Raw genomic sequence first — 16,229 nt, 5'->3', positions numbered from 1 at the left:
CACTTACTATTTCTGACTTCGCATGGCATGATTTTAGATGATCCCTTTTCGTTTTTGGACTCTTCTTCGGAGGATCTTACAGATACAGAAAAAACTGACGAATCTGACGACTCCTTTATTCATGCTCTCCTGAAAGCTTAGATACTCTCGATTCATCGATTCTATCCAATCTGCCAAAAGCTCTTCATAAAAATTTTGGTCTCTCCTGTTTTTGTCATGAATAAAATACATTATATTTTTTTAAGTATTTTCGAGTTTTATTTACAGTCAAATAATTTCTATATACAGTAGCAGCCGATTTCTACGAATATCTCGGTTCGATTATCTCGTAGCGAGGCGTTTCGAAAATTAAAATTTGCTTTAATTTTGGGAAATGTAAAAGTGATCAGAATTATGAGGTGTCCGCGAAATTCCAGTCTGATGAAATCGAATTGCTTACGCTGGCTCGGCCAACGAAACAGTGAAGTAGTTGTAGATTCCATCGACGACCTTGCCATTCTCGGAGAGGGCGATCATTACTGTATCGCCTCGAACGAGATCCATTACGATGCTGTTTCCTGCGGCAGACCAGCTTCCTTCGTAGAGACGAACAGTTTCTCGAACTATTCACGAATATTTTAGAGAGCGGTTTATAAACGAGTAATGTACCTTCTCCGCTGGTATTGAGGACTTGGACAAAGATAACTGAGCCCTTGACAGTCGTAACCGTCGCGCTAATAACATACTGCCCATCGGATGGAATGCTGATACCCGAGCCATTTGCGGATCCTAAATTTGGTTGCGATTAGCGCTCCATTTACTGAAATTGAGGTTTTCTAAGACTCTCAGGTAAGCCCTTACTCTAAGTCGTTATTTTCATATCTTAGGTTTTAGATTTCGAAAGTTGTTTAATAAAGTTTGTACCGTTGCTATCAGTGACAACATCGTTGAATGGGAGAATCCTCGAGGCATCTTCTAGCGAAGAATAAACGTCCTTGTTCGAAGCCACGTATCGTAACGTTGTGTGAGTTCCTCGCTGCCGTTTTTCTAAACGCAAAGAACATGATTAAACTGGTCCTCTTTCCAGGTGGCACGGCGATTATCCAATCCATCTCACTTGGCTCTCAAGACCGCTCACGTTTGAAATGTTTAAGACGTGTATGAATTTATCAAACAAAGAAAGCGAAGATAAAGAATCATTAAAGCATTTCTAATGATTTTTCTAACTCTTATTTGTTTGATGCCCGCGGTTTAGTTGCGTAAGCACCAGATGGCCAAAATAGAAAAATAGGTTACCTATGTATTGAGTGAAGGAGGTGAGGTAACCAGCGATGGAGATCTCCACATCTTGTCGGAAATTGGAAACGGAGCTTGACAATGACTGCTGCGTGCGCCCAAACTCATCGACCTGGATTGGATTAGCGATAAGAGTCTCTTTAGACAAGTACCTTTGAATCAAAGTTTGAGATTTTCTCCTCGACGGATTCGAACTTCTTCGATGCGGAAGTTTGCTCTTCAAAGAGATCGTCGGAGATTTCCTTGACAGACAATCTCACGGTGTTGAGAATTTGTCCTTGCTCATTGAGCCCCGCGAAGCACTTATTTCCTTGAGCTTCTACAACGAAGGGTTTCAATTGAATGAATTGGACACCTTACCGATTGTGTTTTCAAGTGAGCTCGTGGCCGCAGCACTTCGAATCTGGAACTCCTTCAACGCTGAGCTAGTTGCGTCAGATTTGCTCTCAACTCGGTCGATATCATCCTGAATATAAATTTAAATTCACAACTTATTTCGATTGTACCCACCTGAATGCTGTCGATTTGGCCGTCAATGGAGTCAATATGAGCTTTCAAATTTTCGATTTCTTCGGAAGAAGCTCCGGTACTTTCCCCGCCGACTCGTGCTCCCAAATCGCCACCCGAAATTCTTGCGGCCTGGAACTGCAGATTGCGGCGAAGAGTGTCGATATCAATCTTACGCAACGTGATTAGATAAGTGTACTCTATATTTTATAAATACCTTCATTCGTCTGATATCCTTGGCAGCTTCTGTATTCTCTGCCACGATTGGCCCAACGGTGGTTAGATTACTGCTAAGAACGGAAAGTGTTGCCTCCAGTTCTCCGGTCTTCTTATCTGAAGATTTTTTAATCGAGCTTACCTCTTTTCCAAATTCGACAAGGAGGACCTAAGACTTGAAACTTCCTTTGAGTTGTCAGCGGCGTCGGCTTTTCGGATGGCATTCTTGATTCCATTTTTGGCGGATTCGGCCATGTTGTATGCCTTGAATAACGGTTTGCGAGTTGTTTCATTTTGAGTCTTTCAAACACAATTTTGTGGTTAATCCTGTTTACCTGAGTCAACTTCTCGCTCGACATTGCTGATCTCGAGGTCAAATCCGTAATGTGTTCGTTTGTTTCGACAATGAAATCTTTGAAAGTCTTTGTAAAGTTTGCGGACTCATCCCAAAGTCGCTGCTGTCGGCTTCCTGCTTCTTCTTGGTACGTCTGCATATTCGAAATTTCTTGCTGAACGGAGTCGCTTCTCTGAGCAAACTCATCGAGTTTGGTATTGATTCTCAATTCAAACGCGCTCGAGCTTAGTTCTTGTTCAAGAACCTTCGCTTTGATTTCGTAAAATTCAGCAGTAGCAGCGCCTTCTTCAAGAATCGACTCCATCGTCGAGCCAAGGAGTTCAATGGTCTGATTGAGATCTGTGAATTGATCCTGCACTGTGGCCACCTTGAGGTCTACGTCGCTGCTTAGTTGGTAAATCTGGGAGCTGAGCGAAGCGTACTGCTGAAATGTTCCAGCTAAAGCGTCTCCAAGCGCGCCGCTTTGCGCGACCGCAGTTTCAACTCGCACCGACAAGTCTGCAACCGAAGTCTCGACCGATGTTTGGAGCGTGTCAGTTTTGGTTGAAATCTTTGTCAGATCTTCTTGGATAGTTCCGATGGTCTCTGTGGCCATTTCTTCGAGACGCTTGTCGAAAATAACTGTCACGTTTTCGATTTTCTCGTCGACATTTCCATCCCATCTTAATTCTAAATCGCCGATTCTGGACTCGAGTTCGAAAGCAGTTGCACCACCCATGTGCTCTTCAACAGCAGTGAGAATTTTAGTGATGTCTTCTGGTCGCAATTCGAGTTGTTCAGCTGAAGCTTCGAGTCGCTCCGTTCTTGACCGGATGCTTGAAGAGGCTTGTTCTAAATCATCGATTCTTGAGCGGCTGTCTTTGATTAAATCCTCTGTAATTTGAGTTCTGTCGCTCAACTGGGTGACAGACATGCCGACGATGTTGATATTGTCCATGAACTGGTCAGCCAACTGATTTCCAGCAGCCTGGATCTTGCCCTCAACGCCATCCAATTTCGCCGAGTTCGACTCGACATGCGTCTCCAGCTCCGATTGGGTCTTTTTCAAGTCGTGAAGTTCATCCTCGAAAGTTGATATTTTATCGTCCAGGATTTCGAGATCATCTCTAAGTACCCGCTCGACGTGTTCAATTTTTGCAACAAGGTTGCGCTCTAAGCTCTCGACGAGGCTACGGAGGAGGAGGGATGAGCTTGAACTCCCAAATTGTCCACAAACGAGACCCAGCAGGGCGAGCAGCAAAAATTTACAACGCATTTGACCGTCCTAAAATCATATCAGAAATCATATTTGAAAAATATCTCTTATCTCGCACATTTTGGCTGACAAGTTTATTCAGAAAGAGACATCTAAGCCGGAAAAATACGCTAGTAGTAAACCCCAGTGGAAGCATCCGGGGATTAAACGTGTTGTAAACTTCCCTTATTTACAAACAAATTGGTCTTAGTAAAACCTGAGTCATCAATATTCAGAATTATTTGAAGTGCAAAAATAAAGTGGAACGTGCGTTGATCATTCTTTGCTTTCTTATGCACGCTTCTCAAACACTTGACGTAGATTTATCGCTGCGTAAAACTGACATTGAAACAAATTGATCTTTCTCGGAATGTCTCCTTTTCTTTACGTAACATTTCAAATTCATTGATTCTACCGATAGCTTACCTCAGCAAAATCGCCTGGATATTCTCTCTTTTAAAAAGTAAAAATCTTCAAAAAGTCGAAAAATTTCCGATTGTGCAAAGACCTCAACCATCGACGCGCTATCGGAGGTTTCGCGCGGCGCTCGTTGGCGCCCTCTGAGATGTGTCGAGCGCTTGTCAGGGGGTCTCGCTGTCTAAGAAAGTGCTAGAATGGTGGTGAAAGGAGTTTTTGAGGGAATGATATTGTAATCATGCGTCACTGAACTGTTTATTATGACCTAATATAACCTGGATCTCCATCCATCTAACGGTATTTTGCAAAACAATAAGATAAATTCATAAAATTAATCGAAGGTAATCGCCAGACAGAACAAACAGGGCCGCTTCTTTCGCAAATGTAGAACTACTCATTCATTTCCAAGGAATCGTCACGTCATTATCCATACTTACGCGATAGTTAAACAGTAAGTCAAACTGAGCAATTATTAATTAATGTTCTCAGAATGGGCAGAAACCTGGGAGGCATGGATACTGCTTGTCAAAGGCGAAAAGGGGCACGCTCGAACAGCGTGACAATTCTTTTTTCACACATTCTCCAAGACCGGATTTCTCCCCGAGGAAGAAAAGAAGAAAGTAGCATCCGGAGAACAGCGAAGTTGCTACAGCAGAAGTGATTCTCGAGAGCTCTATTAAATCAATCACGATTTTCTTTCTGGGATCATTCAACTATCGAGGTACCGTATGTTAATTTTATGATAATGTAAAAGTCCTGACATTTGATCAGAGCTCTAAATATAGAATTTTAACTTCATAATATTGATCAGCTGCGGGCACGGGTCCACATTACTTGAGATTGAACTTTGCTGATTCCCGGAGAGAAGAGAGTTGAGCGGCCAAGAATCGTTTGTTTCCGAAATTTTTTTTTCAATTTTTTCATAATCACGAAACAATAGGACTTTTGTTCGAGGTTTGTTGGGATAAAAAATGCATGGTTAAAAACTAAGAGAAGGTCGGAAGAAGAAACATCGAAGGGCTTCTTAACAGGTTTTTAACTAAACAAATGTTCAATTGAAGAATTCAAATAATAACTGCGGATTATGATCTGCCTTTTGAGATCCTTTTTATGATAGAACTGGTACCACCAAAGAGCGGGCAACGATTGAATCTTTTGATTTTATGCCAAAAGTGATAAAACTTCGCGCGCACAATCCCCGCACTACAATTTTCCGCACTATTTGCACAGGAATGCATCCGACCGTGGCTAGAAATTGCAATCCGGACAGAGATTGAAATTTTCATAACTTTCGAAATCGAGAAATCGGCGCACTGTAATTCTGAAATGGAAAACGCGGACTACTGTTTGATAGACATAAAAGATGAAGCAAATAATAAAATGCCACACAAGTAAGTTCCAGTCCTTCAACTTTGATGTACTGACATCAAGAGATTTTTTCGAAAAATAAATCGAGTAAATTTGTGAAGTCGTTGATCCTATTCATCACTTTCCGATCAGAAAGCCGGTCTATCTGTTAGTGACGAAGCAATAAAAATTATCTAGATATAAACCCGATCAAAGAGAACTCTGGGATCTTCTACGGCTGATCGCCTTTAACTCAAAATTATTTCAAAATAATTTATTTTCTAAGAATGAAATTCATCTGCGCTGGTTTTCCGAAAACTGCTTCGAAATCGGCTTCTGCTGCTTTTGAAAAACTGGGCTTTCGCGTGGCTGATTACATTGAGACATGCGAGTTCCTGACTGAGGAGTGGCTCGAGTACATGGAAGGAAGGGGCTCCATTAAGAAGGTTTTGGATGCATATGAGAGAAACAACTTTGACACCAACCAGGACTTCCCCGGAAATATTTATTGGGAGGAGCTTTGGAGAGCAAACGGGGAAGGAAAGGTAAAATTGCTATCCATCATTAACCTGTCGCTTGAATTGTTTTCGTAAATACAGTAGAGTCCATAGTTTTCCCTTTCAAATTTTTCCGCTCTTTGGTAAATGTCTCTTTCTTTAGCAAGAACCAAAAACAAGATAAATCTTGCATTGACCGCATTTTGCTCACAGAATGCGTCAAGTAAATTCTCGCGCGTAGCTTTCTTTTTTCAGGTCGTTCTCACCGTTCGAGATAATGAACATGTTTGGTACGAGTCGTGGATCAATTTCTTTGAGCAAAACTTCAAAGGCATCGCTGTAAACGTAGCGACACATTTGGCGTGGCACGGATTCTTTGGCAAAGAAATTTACGAAATGGTCAGAATTGGTAAGCAACATTCCTTTCTTTCTTGAAAGTAAACTTGTGTTTTAGGAATACACTCGGTGAGGATTATGTTCGGCGTCGATTGCTGCTTCGAGCAAAAGGCCTTATCCAACCGATTCCTTGCAAATAAGCGTATCATGAAACAGCGTTACCTGAGCCATATAATTTACGTGAAATCCGTCGTACCGGATGACAAGCTTCTCATTTGGAACATTAAGGATGGCTGGGAGCCACTTTGCAAATTTCTTCAAGTTCCGGTAAGATTTAGGCGCTGTTTTAGATGTCCAAAAAGATAATGTTAGAAAAAGTCCAGATTTATGAAATACATTTAAGATTCCCAACGAACCCATTCCACGAAAAAACACAAGAGGCGAGCTCTTCGAAGAATACTCGAAGACCGAATTCACCCAAAAAATCAAGCGCCAAACCCTCCGCAATCTTCTAAAATTACTCTTTGCCATTGTTGCTATTGTCATTCTCATACAAGTCTATCGCATTACTGCCTAAGAGCGTCAATTCGCAAACATGGGGATTTTTCGAGACTGTTGACGGTCTTCAAAAAGACCTGAGGTCAAGTATGACAAAAATCGTCGTGGTAAAAAATGAAAATTTCCTTCTTCAATTATGATTATTTTAATTTTCTAATTTCTTTCTTTCTTGCTTTTTTTACCTTTTTACTGAGGAATACAAAGTTTTAAATTGATTCTTTATTCTTAAATTGCGTAAAAATATTTGAATACATAGAAGACAACAGATTTAGAAATCAGTTTGCACTTCTTCGGGGAACACTATGTTCTTTGAGGATTTACTCGTCGTTGAAGGTCTTTCTTCGGCCGGAGAGAGGTCGGAGTTTGTTACGGCATGTTTTTCGGCGTCAGGCAAAATCCAGAAATCATCATCTTCGCTTCTGACCTCGTTACGGGTGATAAAACGCCATAGGTTTGAAAGATGATGACAATGAAGACGCGGATCTCGCTGTTTCAAGCTTAATTTTGATGTTGTGGCTAAGAATTTCTATTTCTAAATTGCGGCTTACTTGTATTTTCTTCCTTTTACAAGAAAATGGACAATTGAGCTGGTCAAAAGCGTGAAAACTACTGTCGTACCAAAGCCAAGAGTTCCAATGTAATGAACAGAAATATTATAGAACGAAAGCAACCTAAAACATCCCAGAACCAATTCACGAAAACTCGCTACTTACGGTGTGTTCTCAACGTATTCAGGCTGAGCATCACTTCCAGGGTACATGGTTCCATTTTCATACATGCATTGATCGGTGTTGACTTCCAACTTGCCAGCAAGTTCGATAATTTCTGTTGGAATCGGGGCGATATTTCTTCCAACGTACATCCAGGTGCAAACAATGACTCCAGAAAGCATACCCACTAAAGAATCGTTGAAGGTAAGATATTTAAACAAGACAACCTGAGACTCCAATAAACTCCACAAACGGGAAGAAAACACCAAGCAAAAACACTCCCCACGTGGGTCCTCCAACAATAGCGGGAATAGCGAGGGCTGCTTCTAAAATACCACCGCGAAGCGAAGCTGCCATGTACGCGAATCCAATACAACAACCGCCAAGGATCAAAACAATCGATTTGCAAATTATAAGTTGCTTGTTTTCGGACAACTTATTAGTCCATTTGAATAAATAGTCGGAGACCAAGGCATTCGCCATGCTAGAAAGTGCGGAACTGACAGTACTCAATGATGCGGCAAATGCGCCAGAGACATAGATCGCGCTCACTCCCGCGTTTTCTTGAAATATGTAAGTAGTAAGCCAGGGCATTAGTTGATCGGTCGTTTCTAAAAAGCCCGCAGCAGCTGGATCGCAAAGCTCGTAGTAGATAATCAAAGCAAAACCACTCGTCAAACAAAAAGTAATGATCGTTGCAAACCAGACAACAGACATATACGCCGAGCCTTTAGCATGACCCAAACTTTTACATGCAAGAAATCGTTGAACAAAGTTCTGACTTACACAGAAAGAGTAACCATCCAACCCAAATGTTTTTCCAATCAAAAATGCTTGGATACTATTTCTCACTGTTGGATTCCATGAGGTGACGAAAAACTCTGTCCGGCCTGTGTCCTTTGCCTTTTGCCAGATTTCATCATAACCGATGTTAACAGCGGAGTAGATCGTTACTGCGAGAAGCCCGGAAATCATCCACACAGACTTCAAAGATTACTTAGGCTGTCTTGATGTAAGAATTACCTGAACAGCATCAGTCCAAACTACAGCTTTCATTCCTCCTAACGTCGTATAAAAAACGCAGACAATTCCACACGACAATATCGCCAGATTCAAATCCATCGATGTCACTGCTGAGATGGCTGTGGCAGGTGCATAGATTGCAACTCCAGTAGAAACGACCGTGGCAAGAAGAAAAAGCCCCATAGTCACTTTTCTCGTTATCGGATGAAATCGAAGCTCGAGGAATTCATACGTACTGCGTATCTTCAATTTATAAAAAATTGGAACAAATATTTCGGCAGATAAAGTGAGATTGATGAAAAAGCATGCCACTGCCCAAATATACATTCCACCGTAGAGATAGAACTCCGACGGAGTACCTAGAATCGTAATCGCCGACAGAGCTGTGCACATAATTGACAAGGAAGTTGGAAAGAAATGCATTGTTCGACCGGCTATTTTACGGTTTTTCTAGCTTATCATTCAATTTTAATAAGAAAAGGGTCCGACCGTTTCCTAGAAGATAGTCTTCTACTGTCTCAGTATTTCGTGACCTGTAAGCGAAAAATACTCCAACAGCTGCAGATATGACCAACATAAAGGAAAAAATGATATAATCAGCAACCGTAAAGTTATAATAAGTCAAGCAAGTGATTTGAAATCCATCCTGGACACATTCTCCTGGATCCGTCATTTTTCGAACTTTGAATCTCAAGTTCTACAGTTGTCTTCTCGCGCTCTACTTTCTCGTGTTTGAACACGCTACCCCGAAGAAAAAGTGCCGTCAATTTCGTAAAATATTTATTCAGATTTTAAAGCTGTCACCCTGAATTTCTGGCCGTTAGTGGCAGACAGTCTGCTAGAAAGTAAAGTTTAGCAAATTTAAGCGTTCACTTTCCTTTGCACTGATAACTAGTGCATTTCTGTAGATGAGTTGCCTAATATCCGGTTTTGAAGTCTGGTATTTTGAAAAAAGGTCAAGAACGATTCTGAGTAAAACCGTGGTTCAAATTGAGCTTGAAAAAGCTCAAAAGAGATACCAAGAAATGCAAAAACTTGATGTCAAGACCTTGGTTCGCTGCTCCGAGTAAGTATGAATATAAAGTTTCTAGCGCTAAAAGAAATTAGATGCAGTTGCGATGGAAAACTCGCAATGGTGGAAGGGCATGTGTATCTTGTTTCGCTTAACTCCAAACTCTGGAAAAACAGGCCAGATGATTATGGCAAGCTTTTCAAAAAACAGTAAGTTACATAATTATTCTCAAATTGAAAATCTCAATTCTACACTTTCAAGCGGCAATAAATCATGGAAGCAAATGCTTTCATACGTCGGTATTGGGACAACGTTCTGGCTGACTATAATTCTCATCACAAATCTTTACGGCGTCATGAAACTCAGAAAATCAATGCTACCAAATTTAGTGACGACCGTTTGCACAATGCCTTATAAAATTTGCTTAAAAAGGTTAATGCATTTTTTATTTTCTCAAGATTTTATTAAGTTTTTAGTGATTTTATGCTCTTCTCCGATTGCCAGTCTGCATTCCAAAGTTGTAGGAGCTCAAAAGTCTTCGTCTGGCCTCAGGTTGAATATATTAGAACAACAAGCAGACGAAACAAACCTGACAATCGAAAATTCACCGAATTAGAGCAACAGACGAATTTGCGTCTCTGTAAGCGCTATGAATTTTCTAGCTTCATGCTTTGCGAAGAACTCTGTTTAAATGATCAAAGAGTCGAAGAATGTCGGGCCATCTGTCGGCATTTAGCAGGTGCGGGCACAAACCACTGTCCTTATGAATCTGGATGTCCTAATGGCTGCCCTTGTCCACAATTTTATTGTGAGAAGAAATTTATTGAACACGATATTGTCACTCGAAACTCAAAAGAAAAAGCTCATAATTATTTTCATAATGGCGGGACGATAAATATCTGGGTTCAACATAAGGAACTAGATGAAAGACGAGGTCCTTATGAAATTGCAGCGCCGACAATAACTAGAAATTCACTTGAAGGGAGCTGTGCTACTTTTTACAAAGGAAGTTATCTCATGGTTTCACTTAGAGTTTTAAATTTCTTGTAATAGAAATTACTATTAGTAAAGAAGATAAATTAATAGATATTTAGAAATAATTATTAAAACTCGAATAAAAGCGAATGGAAAAGTATTTCTCCTTCCTCGAAAGATAAATGATCTAAAATTGATCTCCCATGTGACCGGAACCCAGAATACTTTTAATTTTAACACTTTCTCTTCTTGCGCCGTTACTGAAATCAACAAGGAGACAGCATTATTATTTTGCTCGTCTTATCAAGAACTAGATGCGTGTTGGTACTACACTCAATTTTCATATGGAGGGCAGCTGACAAGATATCTTTCAGGGAAGGATATTTCTAGTTAATAAGCTCTTGTTTGTGTTCTACTGAACTATCTCGAAAAGCAAATCTGAATTCATACAGTCGGCAGCGGAAAATAATGTTCAATTATAAAAATAAAGCCTCAGTTGTTCAAACATATCAAATCGAGAAAATTGTGCGTTTCGAAACGCTTGAAATCGAAAGAGAGCGCCTTGTTCAAAACACCTACAAATGGACCAAGTGGAGCTGGCATATTTCAAAGCACATGTCGGGCGACAAAACACTTGAAAGAGTTTATCCCGTGCCTGATTCCGAAGGACTGACGCTAATTGCAGTTGGCGAAATGACCCGTGGAATTCGGGATTTTTCAAGAGTCGTGCAAGTCTACCGTTATCTCCATAAGACCTGGGTGTTTTTGGGGGAGATGAGCAGCCACTCAGAAAGGGCAGATGACAATTTTCCGTTGGTTTCGCAAGCTCTGGACTACGGATCGAAGGCGTTAGAATCACTTGGGTATAAGATTTTTTGAAACGAGAAAAATAGAAACTAAATTCAGACGACTTCAAATTCACGATTGCGCGATAACAGACAACGCGATCTCTTCTGAAATCATAATGTCTCAATATGAAATAACTTTCAATTTCGACAACTTGACTCTTCAAATGACTGAAATTCGAAAAATCGACCAGCCACTACCAGTTGCTTTTTACGCGTACACGGATTTTATCGCTTGGAATGGGCCGAATGCCGAACCAGAGTTATTAATTCACACTTGGTGATTTCATCTGCTGATGTATTTGGTGTAACATAAAGAACCTTGCAATTGAAAAATCTGAACAGTTAAAAGTAGTATTTACAGAGTAACATGTTTCCCTTGGTGTTTATATACAGTAGTACTTTGTCTCTTCCACCTGTTTCTCGTCGCACTCAACACTGCAGCACCAATTGAATCTGCAGTTCGATTGCTCGATGCTTTTAATTTTGACTGCTTCGTATTTTCCCTTGCAGCATAATTTCTTGCAGCTATTTGCTCCTTTGAGTGTACATTCGCGACCTTCAGAAGCAAGCATTCCGAATTTCTCGTCTTTTTCGCATTTATTCGGCGTTTTTTCGGAGTAAACCAGCTTGTCATTGTACTTTGAACTTTCGATGGCATTTGCGGATTTCGTCCTCTTTGCTTTTTTGAATTTCTCAAAGGTGGCAGCGGAAACCTTTTCAAACGATGTCAGCGATTTCCAGCAAGTTTTCAACCGGCAGCTTCCAGAAACACCGTGGCAGCGGCAGTGCTCTACCATTGTATCTTTTAGTATCTGAAAAGAAAATAAGCGAAAGGAATTAATTTAGTGCCTTTTCGATCAAAATAATCCACACGTTGAATTTCTTCGTAACAATTTTAAATTAATTCAACTCTTCATTACCTTCAGGCCTTGGCGTGCGTTGTGATGATGGATCTTTTCGATATGACCTGATGAGTCGGGTTCGTAGAAGTGATCGGAAACGCAGCCGCCGTATTTGGAGTACTTTTCTGTCAGGTAGAATTTCTTTTGGTCAGTATTTTCGTCATATTGTCCATCGATATTGCATTTTTCAATTCGTTCTTTTTTGAGTTGACCTCTAGCTTCGGCAGCAGCGATTGCAAATGCTCCACCTGCTGAGACAAGCGAATGGAGAAAAGCGCTTTCTCGGGTTCCTAAAAGATTCTTTCATCATCAGATTGTACGAATTCGAAGGCGAAAATAGGGCCGGCCTTCGAAATAATTCTGTTGACAGAATCATTCTGTTTGACAGAACTATTCTGTTTTAAGAAAATTTTAATTGGGCATGATTGCTGCCGAAATGGGTAGTTGCGGCGGTATAAATATAAAGCGATGGTCAAAAAACATGATACTCTCAATTCTGGAGTTTTCTGAAAAACAGGCGCGAAGCGCACACCCAGTCTTTGATTTTACTGAAACAGAATAGTTCTGTTTTCTACAGAATGGTTCTGTCAACAGAATTATTTCGAAGCCCCGCCCGAAAATAGCCCGTGTCAATGGCCGCTTACGCTTCATAAAACGTGTGATGATTGAGCAGGCAATTAATTACAAGGTGATACATAATCAACATGTCACGGAATAAGCCACTAATTGCTCTTACGCGTGAATCAACTATTTTACTTGTTTCTTACCCGTCCCAAGCATCAGATCAAAAGAGTTGATGTCCATCTTCGTGATGGGGTCTCTGAGGTTTGACGTGGTTGGACAATTCCACCTAAATTATAATTTGGAATCATGGAAAAAAATAAACGCCAATACCTTTCATCCGACATTTCTGCTTTGCACTGATGCATGGCCATGCGGAATCCAAGGGCGAGCTCGTTTATCAAATTTGGATAGTTGTGACAAAAGGTCTTTTTTCGAATATCTGGGGCAAAGTGCTTGCAAGAATGAACAGGAACTTCTTCGTACTCCATGACTTTTGTCCTGAAGAAAATTTTTAGCTCTCGAATCTTCGTTCATGTCATTTAAAATTAAAAAGAAGTCGCACTGTTACTTACCATGAATACTTTTTGTGGTCATATTTTGCAGATAAAACTGTTTCACAGAGAAGAACGTAGACGATTTTCATCATACTGTCTCTCCCTCTCTCTTTCTCTTCCGATTAGTGTACTTTCTGATTCTCAAAAGTCTCTCTCTTTTTTTGCTGAAAGCGTCAACTCTCAGCCTTTTCGCTCGTTATAAAAAAGGACGGACTATTGACACGTGATTATGCTCAAGCAGCTCGAAAATGAGAAGTGAGACGAGTTTCGAGGAAAATGACAGTTGTGGCGGAAACGATCAAAAGGATCTTGGCAGCTCAGAGCATACTAAAACAAGTTACAACCAAGTTGGACACATTGAGTTAATCAGAGGAGGCGCCAAAGCTCATCCAAATTCACCCGGATACTTTTTTCCTGCAATTTTTGATACTTTTGCAAGATTTTGATTTCATAAATAAAAGATATGAATTGATTTCTTTGGCAAATATAAAATCGACACAAATTGGTTTTTAATGTTTCAATAAAATTTTCAAGTTTTTTCTTTACAAGCATTTGCCAGCCAAAATATTGCGAGTATCATTTTACAAAAATATTTATTGAAAATGTTCAGTATGGAAAAGGAGTAAGATACTGTGGCTCAAACTCTTGAATTTGATCTTGAAGGTAATAATGAGCATCGCGGTAATATCTATCAGGAGCGACCAACATCGAGTGAGGCTTAAATTTTAATCAGATTAGAAATAAATAATTCAGACATACAAAATAGTTCTTAGTTCGACCCGATCTTCCATCTACAGAGAAAAACTCATCCGCAGAATCGAAAGGAAAGAAAGTTCCGTTGAATCCGTTCTTAGCTGTCAGATGTTTGTAGAGCTCGAGTAGTCGATCCTGTCAGAGCGTGTGCAATTTTTGCACGGACGTTTAAAATTCTGAGCGAATTCACGCGCTAATAGAAGCAACCCGCCGATCTATTTTTGGCGGCGAGATGCATTAACACTTACGGGCGGCCATTATTACGTTGCGACTAATTTTTGGTGTGAAAGTCGTTTTATCATGCCACTTATAGATTTAGCATTTAAGAGGATTATAGTTATTGTTATTTGGACAAAAATAGAAACGCAATAACCAAGATTGGAATGTCTCGAAAGGTAATTATTTAATTGATCAATCTGAAATGCAAATTTTCCAAAAAAAATACTTCTGCCTTCTGAAGGTATTTTTATCAACAAAAAATTAAGTGAAAAAAATCAACAAAATTAATCGCTAAAATAAGAACGCTTTCCTCTTGTTGGTAGTTTGGAACTGCGCCTGGCTGAATCTCGCGGATTTTCTCAAGAATCTCAGCTGGTCGGATTGGATGTTCTTTCTAAAAACATCAATAAATTTCCCGTGAAAAAATTTTCTTACTTGAAGAAAAGCAGCAACAATCATAGCTGCATGGCCAGTTCCATCCGCATCGTGAAACGCTGCAAAAAACATGTTTGACGTAAAAATCGAAATTCATAAATAAAAGTGGCAAGAATGTTAATGCACGATTATTAATGGACGCTAAGCTTCCGGAGTATCTAATTTCTCCGGACAGGTTAATCAACAGGTGACGTCAATTGGGAAAGGCCAGTGGTGTCAAACTCGGCGAGTTCAGCGACCCGCCGGAAACTGCCTTGACATTGAGTGATTTTTTTCGTTACCGATTTTCTTGCCACGAAGACGGGCATCATTAATCTTTTCCACGAAAGCGAGAAGCTCATCGCATTTCAGTTGTTCGTATGGATACTTTCGGACGTGGATGTTTTCAAGCTTTGGAACAGCCTTGATTTGCTTGGGCACTTGGGGATGAATCGAGTAAAGAGTCGAAATTCCCTCTTGCAAGAGCCACTCATACATCTCTTATTTGTCAGTTTTTCTATTTTTTTGTTCGATAAAAAACTCACTCGGATGATCTGGAAGACCAAGAATGGCGACATTTGGCAGTGCCCATTTGAAATTTGGAGGTTCCATTTTTCTCTCTAAATTCTCCAAAGAAGGTAATGTCTCAAGGTTCTACCTCGCAGCGAGGTGAAAATCTCATCAGAAGAGCGTGACTAAAGAGCTTACTCAAACGATTGCCAAAATTCGTATAAAGTCAGAGAATGAGGGTTTTATTCATTTCTCTTTATTTTTTCTGATAAATCTTTGTTCTCAGGTATGAAAAGTCTTTATCTCTAGCTTAGATGAGCTTTCAGGCTCCTCTTTCAAAAACACATCTTTGCAGGCCTTCAAAAAGAATCGAATACTGTGCTTTATGTCAGAAGATATTTTTATCCCAAGCGAATGATATTGAAAATTATGAACAACTAACAGGCATGTTTTCGATAATCAATAATCTTATAAAAATATATAAAAACCGGAAAGAAGAAAGCCCAAAAAGTTATTTGCAAAATGATAACCCTCGGCTGTGATGGGGGATGCATGGCTGGTAAATCCCTCAGACTCATGATGGATGTAAAGCATCTCGACTGCATACGATTATCAGAAAGAGAACAGTGCCTTTCAGCGTTGGTCAATTTCAATTTATCGTTTCGTTAATTTATTTAGGAAAACTCGTAATGATGTTTTCGCCGGTGTTTCTGACGATTGTCAAAGAAGCGAAACTGCGCTAGTAAAACCTGGAATTGTCAGACATAAATGCCTTATAGAAAGGCTCAACGCTACGGGAATTGCAGAAGGAAATATGGAACAAAAAAGACTTCGGAGAATCTTCGATGCTACCGTCCATTCATTTATAGCTGAAAGCCCCTGTACAAAATCAGCATTCGATTCATCTCATCCCCCAGATTGTCTGACCCCTGATCAGCTTGAAACTATGGGATAAATAAATTCCAACTGAAAAGGCATCTTATCGGATCTATGAATAAAAATA

General features: G+C 40.1%; 6 protein-coding genes and 1 long non-coding RNA gene across 9 annotated transcripts in view; 2 read left to right on the top strand and 5 right to left on the bottom strand.

Moving 5' to 3' along the window:
• Positions 1–16,229, bottom strand: part of LOC145702559 (transmembrane emp24 domain-containing protein 5-like) — a 75,135-nt gene that overhangs the window by 50,440 nt on the left and 8,466 nt on the right. The gene's annotated exons all lie outside the window — the stretch shown is intronic.
• On the bottom strand, positions 261–4,082 carry LOC145702537 (uncharacterized). Of its 2 annotated transcripts, XM_081779770.1 has the most exons (8): positions 2,000–2,146; positions 1,786–1,953; positions 1,636–1,741; positions 1,428–1,594; positions 1,276–1,387; positions 904–1,026; positions 649–768; positions 261–602 (listed from the first exon to the last, which is right to left on the bottom strand). In XM_081779770.1, the coding sequence occupies exons 1-8, from the start codon at positions 2,003–2,005 to the stop codon at positions 436–438; spliced, it is 969 nt and encodes a 322-aa protein (XP_081635896.1). In that variant the 5' UTR covers positions 2,006–2,146; the 3' UTR covers positions 261–435. The 2 variants fall into 2 exon arrangements, 1 of the variants encoding a protein (XP_081635896.1); XR_014134319.1 differs by lacking the exons at positions 261–602; positions 649–768; positions 904–1,026; ... (1 more) ...; positions 1,428–1,594; positions 1,636–1,741 and adding exons at positions 2,334–3,617; positions 4,014–4,082 and having other exon boundaries at positions 1,819–1,953; positions 2,000–2,262.
• LOC145702687 (uncharacterized) lies at positions 4,705–6,957 on the top strand. Of its 2 annotated transcripts, none has more exons than XM_081779947.1 (5): positions 4,705–4,725; positions 5,638–5,896; positions 6,104–6,257; positions 6,303–6,511; positions 6,588–6,957. In XM_081779947.1, the coding sequence occupies exons 2-5, from the start codon at positions 5,639–5,641 to the stop codon at positions 6,759–6,761; spliced, it is 795 nt and encodes a 264-aa protein (XP_081636073.1). In that variant the 5' UTR covers positions 4,705–4,725; position 5,638; the 3' UTR covers positions 6,762–6,957. The 2 variants fall into 2 exon arrangements, with proteins under 2 accessions (XP_081636073.1, XP_081636072.1); XM_081779946.1 differs by lacking the exon at positions 4,705–4,725 and adding an exon at positions 5,182–5,395.
• Positions 6,961–8,906, bottom strand: LOC145702686 (sodium-coupled monocarboxylate transporter 1-like). Its single transcript, XM_081779945.1, has 5 exons — positions 8,476–8,906; positions 7,680–8,436; positions 7,456–7,639; positions 7,291–7,413; positions 6,961–7,239 (listed from the first exon to the last, which is right to left on the bottom strand). The coding sequence occupies exons 1-5, from the start codon at positions 8,896–8,898 to the stop codon at positions 7,011–7,013; spliced, it is 1,716 nt and encodes a 571-aa protein (XP_081636071.1). The 5' UTR covers positions 8,899–8,906; the 3' UTR covers positions 6,961–7,010.
• On the bottom strand, positions 11,657–13,058 carry LOC145703228 (protein Wnt-7b-like). Its single transcript, XM_081780559.1, has 3 exons — positions 12,980–13,058; positions 12,231–12,502; positions 11,657–12,122 (listed from the first exon to the last, which is right to left on the bottom strand). The coding sequence occupies exons 1-3, from the start codon at positions 13,014–13,016 to the stop codon at positions 11,694–11,696; spliced, it is 738 nt and encodes a 245-aa protein (XP_081636685.1). The 5' UTR covers positions 13,017–13,058; the 3' UTR covers positions 11,657–11,693.
• Positions 13,908–15,360, bottom strand: LOC145704235 (dual specificity protein phosphatase 23-like). The gene is made up of 6 exons (XM_081781679.1): positions 15,262–15,360; positions 15,019–15,216; positions 14,738–14,796; positions 14,615–14,696; positions 14,090–14,220; positions 13,908–14,047 (listed from the first exon to the last, which is right to left on the bottom strand). The coding sequence occupies exons 1-6, from the start codon at positions 15,326–15,328 to the stop codon at positions 13,937–13,939; spliced, it is 648 nt and encodes a 215-aa protein (XP_081637805.1). The 5' UTR covers positions 15,329–15,360; the 3' UTR covers positions 13,908–13,936.
• LOC145704859 (uncharacterized) lies at positions 15,437–16,205 on the top strand. Its single transcript, XR_014134508.1, has 3 exons — positions 15,437–15,512; positions 15,553–15,864; positions 15,905–16,205. It is a non-coding gene; the product is annotated as an uncharacterized LOC145704859 (long non-coding RNA).

This window comes from Oikopleura dioica, chromosome PAR (assembly GCF_907165135.1).
Source record: "Oikopleura dioica chromosome PAR, OKI2018_I68_1.0, whole genome shotgun sequence".
In the NCBI taxonomy this organism is placed as follows: domain Eukaryota; kingdom Metazoa; phylum Chordata; class Appendicularia; order Copelata; family Oikopleuridae; genus Oikopleura; species Oikopleura dioica.
Note: the sequence above shows the minus strand (reverse complement) of the source record. Positions and strands in the feature narration are given on the sequence as shown.

Coding starts and splice junctions, on each gene's coding strand:
- LOC145702537 (XM_081779770.1), bottom strand. Junction 769..903: donor TGTTGTCACTGATAGCAACG/GTACAAACTTTA, acceptor AACCAAATTTAG/GATCCGCAAATGGCTCGGGT. Junction 603..648: donor CCTCAATACCAGCGGAGAAG/GTACATTACTCG, acceptor ATTCGTGAATAG/TTCGAGAAACTGTTCGTCTC.
- LOC145702687 (XM_081779946.1), top strand. CDS start 5,331: ATGGAAAACGCGGACTACTGTTTGATAGACATAAAAGATGAAGCAAAT. Junction 5,396..5,637: donor AATAATAAAATGCCACACAA/GTAAGTTCCAGT, acceptor TTATTTTCTAAG/AATGAAATTCATCTGCGCTG. Junction 5,897..6,103: donor GAGCAAACGGGGAAGGAAAG/GTAAAATTGCTA, acceptor TTCTTTTTTCAG/GTCGTTCTCACCGTTCGAGA.
- LOC145702686 (XM_081779945.1), bottom strand. CDS start 8,898: ATGCATTTCTTTCCAACTTCCTTGTCAATTATGTGCACAGCTCTGTCG. Junction 8,437..8,475: donor TTTGGACTGATGCTGTTCAG/GTAATTCTTACA, acceptor TAATCTTTGAAG/TCTGTGTGGATGATTTCCGG. Junction 7,240..7,290: donor GTAAAAGGAAGAAAATACAA/GTAAGCCGCAAT, acceptor ATCAAAATTAAG/CTTGAAACAGCGAGATCCGC.
- LOC145703228 (XM_081780559.1), bottom strand. CDS start 13,016: ATGGACATCAACTCTTTTGATCTGATGCTTGGGACGG. Junction 12,503..12,979: donor TGATCTGATGCTTGGGACGG/GTAAGAAACAAG, acceptor AGAATCTTTTAG/GAACCCGAGAAAGCGCTTTT. Junction 12,123..12,230: donor ACGCACGCCAAGGCCTGAAG/GTAATGAAGAGT, acceptor TTTTCTTTTCAG/ATACTAAAAGATACAATGGT.
- LOC145704235 (XM_081781679.1), bottom strand. CDS start 15,328: ATGGAACCTCCAAATTTCAAATGGGCACTGCCAAATGTCGCCATTCTT. Junction 15,217..15,261: donor TGGTCTTCCAGATCATCCGA/GTGAGTTTTTTA, acceptor CTGACAAATAAG/AGATGTATGAGTGGCTCTTG. Junction 14,221..14,614: donor AGTTCCAAACTACCAACAAG/AGGAAAGCGTTC, acceptor ACACGCTCTGAC/AGGATCGACTACTCGAGCTC.